Here is a 10,553-nt window from a genome sequence, read left to right as displayed (position 1 = left end):
AAGAGACTTGTTGCTGGTGAGCCCTGCGCTACCTGTTTGCACCTCCCCGCTCAGGCAGCCCTGAGCGACCCCAAGCGGCTCCGTCCGACGTGGAGAACCGGAGCTGCTGGCAGCGCGCAGAGGCCAGCCTGGGGGGCGGGGAGGCGGCGACCGTGGCAGCTCGGCTGGCCCCGCTCTGCATGGAGCGGCCCGAGCACGGCGCAAAGGGCAGCGCGGCCCCGGAGGCGGGAGGCGCGTGGAGCCCCGCGTGCAGAGCAGCTGCGGGCCGGCCCGCCTGCCGGGGGAGCGCTGAGGGCTGCCTATGGCCGGGCGCCAGCAGCCGCGGTTACGCAGGCAATGAGCTCAGCGCTCCAGCAGCCCTGACCTAGGGGCGGTGCCTGGCGGGGGGAGTTGTGGGGGGCTGGGGGTGGGGGCTGCCAGGGCAAATCCCATAAAGGGCGGCCCGGGCGGCCCCGGCTCCTGCACTCACGCCGCACCGCGGAGGCGCTCGGAGCCCAGCGAGTTTGCAAAGAACGGCGCCTCCTTTCTCTCCCTCCCGAGCGGACCTGCCGCCAGCCGTGCCCTGAGCCACAGAAGAGACGCGCCGAGCCCGGCAGCTGGAGCCTCTCCTGCCACCAACTTTCCCGCCTGCTCGGCAGCGCAAGGACAGGGGGGAGCCAAGCCGGCGCCGGTAGCATCTTCCCTTCCCTGCAGCGGCGGCGCCCTGGCCATGGCAAAGGCAGCGCCTCCTGTGTAGTGACTCCGAGCCTGCTGCGGCCCCCCGAGCCATTGCACTCCGCCTGTGCCCGCCCGCGCCTCGCCCCCGAGCCAGCTGCTCCCTGAGCTCCCCCTGCGCCTCCCCGCCCGCCCGAGCACCGGCGCTCAGCATGGGGACAGCCGCTCCGCTCGCCTCCCTGCTGCTGGGGGCGCTGCTCTGCCTCTGCCCGCGGGGCGCCGGCGGCAGCCCGGCGCGGCGGGAGGAGCAGGAGCTGGTCGTGCCCGTGCGGCTGGACTCCGCGGCCGAGCCGGCAGCCAAGAGGCTCTATCGCCTGGACGCCTTCGGGAGGCGGCTGAGCTTGGAGCTGGAGCCGGACAGCAGCTTCCTGGCTCCGGACTTCAGGCTGCAGTACTTAGGCAGCCGCCCCCAGGAGGAGGAGGCGTCGGAGCAGGGGGCCTCGCTGGGGAATCAACCCGCAGCCGACCTGGCGCGCTGCTTCTACTCCGGCACCGTCAACCAGGACCCGGCCTCCGCCGCCGCCCTCAGCCTCTGCCAGGGGCTCCGAGGGGCTTTCTACGTGCGGGGGGAAGAGTACTTCATCCAGCCGGCCAACGCCTCCCAGCCGCAGCTCCACCTCCTGCGCCGGCGGCCGCAGAGCAGCGGCTCCAAGTGCGGGGTGACCGACCAGAGCTTCCCCCTGGCCGCAGAGGGGCAGCAAGCGCACGTGAGCCAGACAGGTACTGGGACTTGACTCCCTGCGCCTTCTCTCCCACTTAACTTCTTTAGAAGCCTCGGGCACCTCCTCAAGAGCCTGGTGCAGGGAGACCCTGAGGAGGGGTTTTCAAAAGAGCCTTCCTTTTGGCGCCTTTGAAAATGTCACCCTCTATTTCAGAGCACGTCCTGCAGGCGGGGATGGAAAATGTTTTGTACTCCTTTCCCACATCGTCAATATTTCTCTCAGTAATCTCTAGCTGCACTGAAGGCAGCAGGTTGCACTAGAAAAGGACAGAAGTGTAGACAGTGAAAAATCCCAGCCATGTTCCTGGACACAAGTATAGTAGCACAGAGAGGGGAAGTTTCCTTGTATGACTGCCCAGAAGGAGCCTATGAATGGAAGAGTTTAATCATCTGACTGGAGCAGCACGTGGGAAGAGGGAGGGGAGCGGAGTGGAGGTGAAAGTCAGACAAGGACACAGTGTCCTACTAGGATAAGAGGTGGTACAGTTGCATGGGCCCAATAGCAATCAGGTTGCCTGTCAGTAGCCCGGAGCCCTGCACTCTGCTTTCCAAGTGGAGCTCAATGATTTCATTCAGACTTCTGAGTGGCTCTTTCATTTGCAAGGACTCACTCATCATACACCCTTGGCCAAGGTTGCTCTTAAGGATTCACTGCATTAGCACAAGTGTCTTAGTGGGCAAAATGCAGGTGTGCAGTCACAAGCTTGGTGTTCCATTTTAAGGTCATTCTGCCTTTAGTAATAAAATAATGTAAAATATTTCTCTGCCTTAGATGCAAATTTTGTTGGTTACTGTATTTTGTCCAAGTTTCTTCATATAATAATTTACAGCAATACATTTCTGAACAGGTTATTAATATGCAATTTTTTTCTTTTTTTCTTTTTTCTTTTTTGATATAGAAACTGGAAGCACGCGGAAAAAAAGATTTGTGTCCAGCCCTCGCTATGTGGAAACCATGCTTGTAGCCGACCAGTCCATGGCAGAGTTCCATGGCAGTGGATTGAAACACTATCTCCTAACTTTGTTGTCTGTGGCAGCCAAATTATACAAGCATCCCAGTATCCGAAACTCTATTAGTCTGGTATTGGTAAAAATTCTGGTCATCTATGATGAGCAGAAAGGACCTGATGTTTCTTCTAATGCTGCCCTTACCTTACGGAACTTCTGCAGTTGGCAAAAGCAGCACAATCCACCCAGTGACCGCCAGGCAGAGCACTATGACACAGCAATCCTCTTTACCAGACAGGTAAGAGAAAAGAGAGGGAAAGTTTTGGTCTTCTTACTAACATTTTTAACTGCTGTCTTCAGAAAAATTACATTTTGATTCAGTTGTCTAACGTTATTGACTCAAAACAGGCAGGATAGTAATTAGCCACCTTTTTATGATATTCTGTTATTTTAGATGTACTTTGTGTGCAGAATATTGTAGTCTGAATATACGTACTACTTAGGCCAGGTCTGCACTGTGGGGAAAAGGTTGCCTTAAAGGTTGCCTTAAGGTACACAACTCCAGCTACATAAATAACATAGCTGGAGTCAACGTACCTTGAGCCAAGCTTGGTGCTGTCTCCGCAGCAGAAGCAGAAGATCGACAGGCGAAATGCCGTTGACTTCCCTTACTCCTTGCAACAACGAAGAGTGCCAGTGCTGACGGGCGCACCCTCAGCATTCAATTTAGCGGGTCTTTACTAGACACACTAAATCAAACCTCAGAAGATTGATTGTCAGAGTGTCAATCCTCGCTTTAGCAAGATTTAGCATAGAAATTATAGATTATTTATAAATACAAGCCTTTTGCATGTTCCAAAGGAGAATTTTGTCATAATTGCTCCTGAAATTATGAATCATTATGCTCTTTCCATAAGTAAAGGCAAACTGCCAAGATTAAATGCGACTTGCCAAAGTTAAGTCTTTGACCCAGTTAAATGAAACTGCCTTCTTTTTTAAAGGATCTTTGTGGTGCCAAGACATGTGATACTCTTGGGATGGCTGATGTGGGAACAATTTGTGATCCAAACCGCAGTTGCTCTATCATAGAAGATGATGGATTGCAAGCTGCGTTTACTACAGCCCATGAACTAGGTAATTCAACTTTGACATAAGTTTTGAATTCATTTAAAGTAGCCTGATAACATAAAGGAAATGTCCTGTTACATAATAGTCCAAATTTTGGGTCCATTCTCTGAGGTGTTGAATGCCCTAAATGTCTTATAAAGTCAGTCAGGAGGAGACAGTGGGATATGGCAAACTGTAGAATTGGCAAGATAGCTGTATGCCAGAACTGTAGATTTGACTGAAATTGCAGAAACACCCTCTTTCTTAGGCAAAAATAAGGTGGCCTCTTTTTAAAATTTTGGAAATATTCATATAATTCCTCAAGTATCTAAAATAGTGTTTTAGTTCAAGGCTAACAAACATCCTAAAAATACTTTTTTCTTAGGTCATGTGTTTAACATGCCCCATGATGATGCAAAGCAGTGTGCTGATATTAATGGTGTAAGCCAGGATTCCCATATGATGGCGTCTATGCTTTCCAATCTGGATCGAAGCCAACCTTGGTCTCCATGCAGTGCCTACATGATTACAACATTTTTGGATAATGGTCATGGTAAGTTTTATTAAGCTTTCTATTTGAGTTTATACACTTACATTTAGATACCCCTTAAACTCCATCATTGCTTCCTAGTTTAAAAAAACATTAAAAATGAAACAGTCCCCTTCTTACAACACTTTCTGTTAGAGAACTCCAGTACACGGTTATGCTCTCACTTTGCTCTCACATTTAAGGAAGCCTTTAACTGGTTCACCCAGTTGTTGGTATAATGAAGGCTGAACAATTATTTGAACAAAAAAGCTAAGTGCAACTGAACAGGTAAAATAACTTTTTTCCTCATTCAAACTAGCTAATTGATTACTATTTTTCCCTCTAGGTGAGTGTTTACTGGACAAGCCCCACAAACCTATACAGCTTCCCTCTGATCTCCCCGGAACTCTGTATGATGCCAATAGACAGTGCCAGTTTACATTTGGAGATGAGTCCAAACATTGTCCGGACCCAGCTAGCACATGTACAACTTTGTGGTGTACAGGCACCTCTGGAGGATTGCTTGTTTGCCAAACTAAACATTTTCCTTGGGCAGATGGCACCACTTGTGGAGAGGGAAAATGGTGTGTGAATGGCAAGTGTGTAAACAAGACTGAGAAGAAGCATTATGATGTAAGTATTAATCTAGAAAATTCAATAACATTTCAGTGAGATACATAGTTTTGTTTTCTAATAGGGAATAAATTGAGGGTGATAGCTAATAAAACATAGAAGGAATCTTGTGCAAAATTTATTTAACGTTTTGGTGTGGTCATTAAATATATTTGATCTCTGTCATTTTAGACCCCTGTCCATGGAGGCTGGGGATCATGGGGACACTGGGGAGACTGCTCAAGGACATGTGGCGGTGGAGTGCAGTACTCCCTTAGAGAGTGTGATAACCCAGTCCCAAAGAATGGAGGAAAGTACTGTGAAGGCAAACGGGTGCAATACCGATCATGTAATATTGAGGACTGTCCAGATAATAACGGTAAGTTGGAGCTGATCTTTGACATGGAGGAAGGTATGCACAGGGCAGGAGAGATGATAGGGAGGGGAAAAGACAATTAAAGATGAAGGTCTAATGTCTACCTACTTTTTCTCCCCTCTGTATAGGCAAAACTTTCAGAGAAGAGCAATGTGAAACACACAATGACATTTCCAAATCTCCTTTTGGAAGTGGACCAGCAGTAGAATGGACACCCAAGTTTGCTGGAGTCTCTCCAAAGGACAGATGCAAGCTTGTCTGCCGAGCAAAAGGCACTGGATATTTCTTTGTTCTGCAGCCAAAGGTGTGTTTTAAATGTGGTGTACATTGAATTTTAAGCAAGAATTCTTACCTTTTCTGATTTATTTTTAAGCGGTGTCAAAGGATGTGCAAACTAAAATATTTATTCATAAGCTTTTTAAAACCTCTAGGAACAGATTTTCCCTTCCTGTAATGTAATCCCATCAATACTAACTAGTTTTAAGTATGCAGACATGTTTCTTTTAAACTTAGTCACAGGTTTTTAAACCCACATACACTCCTCAAATTTTATGACACTGGGATTTCTACAGAATATTGGGTTTCTATACTTTTTATTAAATGTTTCATAAGTCCTTCAGACTCAGGTTAAATATCAGCTCTTCATCTTGCATAATTCCTAAAAGGCTGACATCTTAAAATGACGAAAAGGAAATACTTTCTTGGTAAATACATGTTTAGACAGGGGATCTAATTATCATAGCATATTGGAAACTAATAGCTTAGCAAGATTCAGATAAGGAATAAATATATTTTCAAGACTAGCTTCTACAACTGTGTGCCTGGTAGGATACTGTTGAAAGGGCTACAGGGCTATCAGTCCTTATTCTTCATAGCCCAAGACTGTCCCCAACTGATCTTAGGAAGAATTGTCCTGCCTTTTATGAGCTTAAACAATTTAAAGTTCTTCCTTTGATACACACTGACACTAAATCAATTTTTCATCTTATCATGGCAAGTGAAATGAAGTTGCACTGCATACTTTAAATAAGTGTTAAGCCATCTTCAGAAAATGAAGGGGTAGGAGACATAATACTTCCATGTTTTACTTTTATTACCAGTGTTTGCAAATAAAATGTCCATATTCTAATCAAAGGCACTATTACATTTTTTTTAAAGGTTGTAGATGGCACCTCATGTAGCCCAGATTCCACTTCTGTCTGTGTTCAGGGACAATGTGTAAAGGCTGGCTGTGATCGTATGATAGGCTCCAACAAGAAATTTGACAAATGTGGTATCTGTGGAGGCAATGGATCTACCTGTAAGAAAGTGTCAGGCACACTCGTTAGTGCAAAGTGAGTTTATAAATACTGTTACTCTTTTTTAATGTGCAATAGTTAATATTTTGCAAAACAACCTTTCTGTTTAAAGACAAGTGTATGCTCCGTTTACTCTTAGAATTGAAAGTTGTCTTTTACAATCAGTTCATTAGTTATAAGTTTGAAGTAAAATCTCAATTAAATTAGGTGCATTATACAAGGGCCTCCTGTATAGTAGCGGTAATTTAGAATGTAATTCAACAAAGCATTTATGCACATGCTTGTGTCCTATTGAAATTAATCCGACTTGTGTATGTGCATAAGATAAAGCTTTAAATTTAGTGTTTTGCTGAATTGAAGCCTTAATCAGTGGAAGACTAAGGATTCAATATTTGCATTTTGTTCCCTGTAGACCTGGTTATCATGATGTTATCACCATTCCCACTGGAGCAACCAACCTTGAAGTTAAGCAACGAAATAACAGGGGTTCACGTCATGATGGCAGTTTTCTTGCTATTAAAGCTGCTGATGGCACATATATCCTTAATGGTGACTACACCCTATCGACATTGGAACAAGATATTACTCATAAAGGCACTGTTTTGCGATACAGTGGCTCATCTGCAGCTTTGGAAAGAATTCGCAGCTTTAGCCCACTGAAGGAACCTTTAACTATCCAGGTTCTTACTGTGGGTGACTCACCTCAACCTAAAATCAAATATACCTATTTTGTGAAGAAACCACTACAGTCTGTGTCTGAGAGAGCTTCCAGCAAAAAAAAAGAATCTTTTAATGCCATCAAGGAGACAATCTTATCTGAATGGGTTATTGAAGAATGGGGAGAATGTTCAAAATCATGTGGGTCTGGCTGGCAAAGAAGATCTGTTGAATGCAGAGACCTTAATGGGCAGTCTGCCACAGACTGTGCAAAAGAACTCAAACCAAACGATCTCCGACCGTGTGCAGACATGCCCTGCCCACAGTGGCAACTGGGAGACTGGTCACCATGTTCTAAGACATGTGGGAAAGGATTCAAGAAGAGATTATTAAAATGTATGTCTCACGATGGCAGTATGTTGCCACAAGAAAGCTGCGACCCTTCAAAGAAACCTAAACATTTAATAGACTTTTGTAATGTTACAAAGTGCACTTAAACAATATCCAGTTGGAAAAGCTGAAGTTTTTTTTTTTTCAAACTGTGCACTGAAAACAAGAGAGCTAGCGGTAGTATGTATGTCTTGCATATTAAAATCATGGTGAGGACTCATTGAGAGGAGACAGTACACATTTTAGGGTAGTGTTGCATCATAAAAATATCCTGCAAAGTGCAGATTTGATAGTGACATTGGTTTGTTAGACTAACTTTTTCATCTTCAGTACATAAAGCCCTAAGGCATTATAATTTCCTGTTTAAGTCAGTTACAAGTTAAAGACAACATAAGCAGGGGCCAAATTGAGTTTAAGCAAGCATTTTAGATCCCTCTCCCACTTTAGATTTGTGTTGCGGTACTGTTCAAGTCCCCAGGTTTTTTATGTGGATGGCTTGGGAGGGGGAGGTACAAGGGAGAAGATAGCTTTTGTCTAAGCTTAAAATAATTGGTCAAGGCTTACCTACCTCACAAAAAACATAAAACAGGATTGGAAAAGGAGTGTCAACTACATTGCTCATGGCTGCTATTGTTTCAGAGATTAGTTTTATTTAAAAATAAAGCCATATTCTCCACAAGTGAGGAGTTAACAATATCAAGAACAATCATTCTAACTTAACTTAACCTGCAGACAACTAGAATGTTCTTTTTTTAAGCATTTTTGTATCTCCCCAATGTTTCTATCCATTTCTCTCATCCATGCCAATGTAGTTATTCTGACATGCATAACTTACAAAGTTGGAATAAGTGGCAATCTCCATAGAGCAGGTGGCAGGTGTTTGGTGCCTCCTAACCAAACCACTGGTTTCTTTGGTTCCACCATACTGTCAACCAAAGTTATGGCAGTGAAGATTTGAACGCTGTCTCAATTTTAACTTTTACCATGTTCCAGTCAATACTAGCTTACTTATTTGTGTTATGCTAGAGACAGATCAAAGGAAAAAGAAATTCCCATTATGAATGGGAATCTCTAATATCTCACTTCTAATATTTTTATAGTGCTCAAATCACTTTTTTTAAGGTGGGAAAGACAAAGCTGAAGGATAGCAGGTCCATCCACAGCAGTACACTAGGAGTTGTATAATTAAAAGTTTGTGCCAGTCCATAGACTATGAGAGAATATGGCTTTCCATATGTATATATTAAAATATATTACTATAGATTATATGTACTTTATAAGTATTTTATATTTCTTTTCCTTCTGGGAAGGGGTATAGTTTGTAATAAATGTGCATAATGAACCTATTTATTTTTATACTTCCTGTGATCTTCTAAGTTATCGCTTTTTTAAAAGGACATCTATAACAAGGATAGAGTATTTATATGGTATATGTTACTAGAGCTAATAAATGAACACTATGAATTTTTGAAATTGAGTGGGTTTTTTATTTCTACTTTATTTTTACTCCAATGAAAGTACTTGAAATCTACAGCAACACTTTCAAAAATGACCAAGGCATGCAGACGCCTAAGTTTAATAGGTACTTTTGAAAACTTTTCCCATAATGTCATCTGCAATGGTAAAAGAGTAATCTTGTGTCTTGTTCTTTAAATACCAACAAGGGGCACCACAATTAATTCTTTTTTAAGAGAAAAACATGGAATATGAGTTATTACTGACTTTTAATTGGGCTTACAGATGGGACAGAGCTTTTTCTGCTAGTTTGTGTTTGTAACAAACAAAATTTCAACAGAAATTTTATCTACAGTACTTTAAAATGCATTATTGGAAAAGATGCATTTAAGTTAATGATGATTAATGAAAGTCAGAGGTTCCCTTAAGCAAACTTCTTGAGGTATGCTAAACAGACTTTTTTAGTCAGAGACACTCTTTTAATGAGAGATACATAACTGCTCCAACATTTTTTTTGTCACATGCTCAATAATATTGAAATACAAATCAGAGTTTAAAGATCCAGAAACTGAATTTTGCTCCTTTGACTCAGTAATCCACTGAGCTCAAGAGAAAAACTATTTACTGAAGTCATTGGCAATTTTTGTCTTTATCTTTTAACGGAGCAGGAGTATGCTCAGTGTGAAAATTACAGGCCTCTTCCTGCTCTCTTAAATCTAGTTGAAGATACATCTGTTAAGAGAAAATAAAATTTGGCACCATGTCCTTTTGAAATCGGTGCCCTGACAAATATTTAGCTTTCTGTGATGTGAAGCAGTAATTCTCTGTTACTCCACGGGTGATATTCTGTCCCTCTTAAAGTTAGTAATACCAGGATTTCACCCTTGTGTGACATTGGACATGTTCCTTACTATGCTAGTCATAGGATCTGAATTTGCACTAAATGTGACTGTTCTTAAAATATTTTATAGGGATGTTAGATATCGGATAATTGAGTAGTCGTGTAACTGCATGAAATCCTTGCAGTTACACGGCTATTTGATAGTCCCCATGGGTGTGACTGGCAGCCAATGCACTTGTGGCTCTACTTTCAGGGTGTCCCCTGCCACCCTGCACTGCTGCTACTGTATGAGAGACAGCAGCATAGGGTGGCAGGGGGAGCTGGTCCACAAGGGAAGCCAGTTTAAAAACCAGCTCCCTGCACAGACCAGCTACTCTACATCCTGGAGTGGCAGCAGCCCCTCTCTGTTTGGGTTCCAAGCTCCCCATGGACAGAGGCTGCTCTGCAGAGTCAGTACTGGGGGGAACCAGCTTTTAAGCCAGCTCCCCCAAGCACCAGCTCCTGCTCCCCCCACCCCTTGCTGCCTCTGCTCCAGAGGCAACAAGAGGGGTGAGGAAAATGTGTAGTTGAGAAAATTAACTGATAACCCTAGGCTTTATCAGTTAATCGAATAGTTGACTACACGTAGATATCCTTAATATTTTATAGTGTTTATTTCTAACTGTATTTGTGGTTTCAATTCCATGGTCTTTCCATGAGAATTGTAGGACTAAATATTGTTTTAGTGGATCTTATTTTTATTAAATCATAACTTTAAAAATCACAGTTGATAGGTAAGAAATCAAATATATGACCGTTTGTCTTTTTAGCCATGTTTTAATTTTACACTGCACCTCTTCTCCCTATGAAATTTCCTAATACCAAGTGCACTTAGCTGAAGTGCTTAGTTATACTTGTACAGTTCA

At 43.4% G+C, this 10,553-nt stretch overlaps 1 protein-coding gene across 1 annotated transcript; it reads left to right on the top strand.

The window, feature by feature from the left end:
• Positions 1 to 407: 407 nt before the first annotated feature.
• ADAMTS1 (ADAM metallopeptidase with thrombospondin type 1 motif 1) lies at positions 408 to 8,825 on the top strand. Its single transcript, XM_006128871.4, has 9 exons — positions 408 to 1,434; positions 2,335 to 2,681; positions 3,385 to 3,517; positions 3,876 to 4,043; positions 4,366 to 4,652; positions 4,824 to 5,010; positions 5,136 to 5,311; positions 6,166 to 6,341; positions 6,718 to 8,825. The coding sequence occupies exons 1-9, from the start codon at positions 867 to 869 to the stop codon at positions 7,457 to 7,459; spliced, it is 2,784 nt and encodes a 927-aa protein (XP_006128933.3). The 5' UTR covers positions 408 to 866; the 3' UTR covers positions 7,460 to 8,825.
• The last annotated feature ends 1,728 nt before the right edge of the window (positions 8,826 to 10,553 follow it).

Source organism: Pelodiscus sinensis, chromosome 1, assembly GCF_052426305.1.
Source record: "Pelodiscus sinensis isolate ZL-2025 chromosome 1, ASM5242630v1, whole genome shotgun sequence".
Taxonomy (NCBI): domain Eukaryota; kingdom Metazoa; phylum Chordata; order Testudines; family Trionychidae; genus Pelodiscus; species Pelodiscus sinensis.
This window is presented reverse-complemented; position numbering and strand designations above follow the sequence as displayed.

What these genes read in the sequence shown, in the direction of transcription:
- ADAMTS1 (XM_006128871.4), top strand. Translation starts at nt 867, where the DNA reads ATGGGGACAGCCGCTCCGCTCGCCTCCCTGCTGCTGGGGGCGCTGCTC. An exon ending in CAATCCTCTTTACCAGACAG is followed by an intron (nt 2,682 to 3,384) that starts GTAAGAGAAAAG and finishes TCTTTTTTAAAG; the next exon opens with GATCTTTGTGGTGCCAAGAC. An exon ending in TACTACAGCCCATGAACTAG is followed by an intron (nt 3,518 to 3,875) that starts GTAATTCAACTT and finishes CTTTTTTCTTAG; the next exon opens with GTCATGTGTTTAACATGCCC.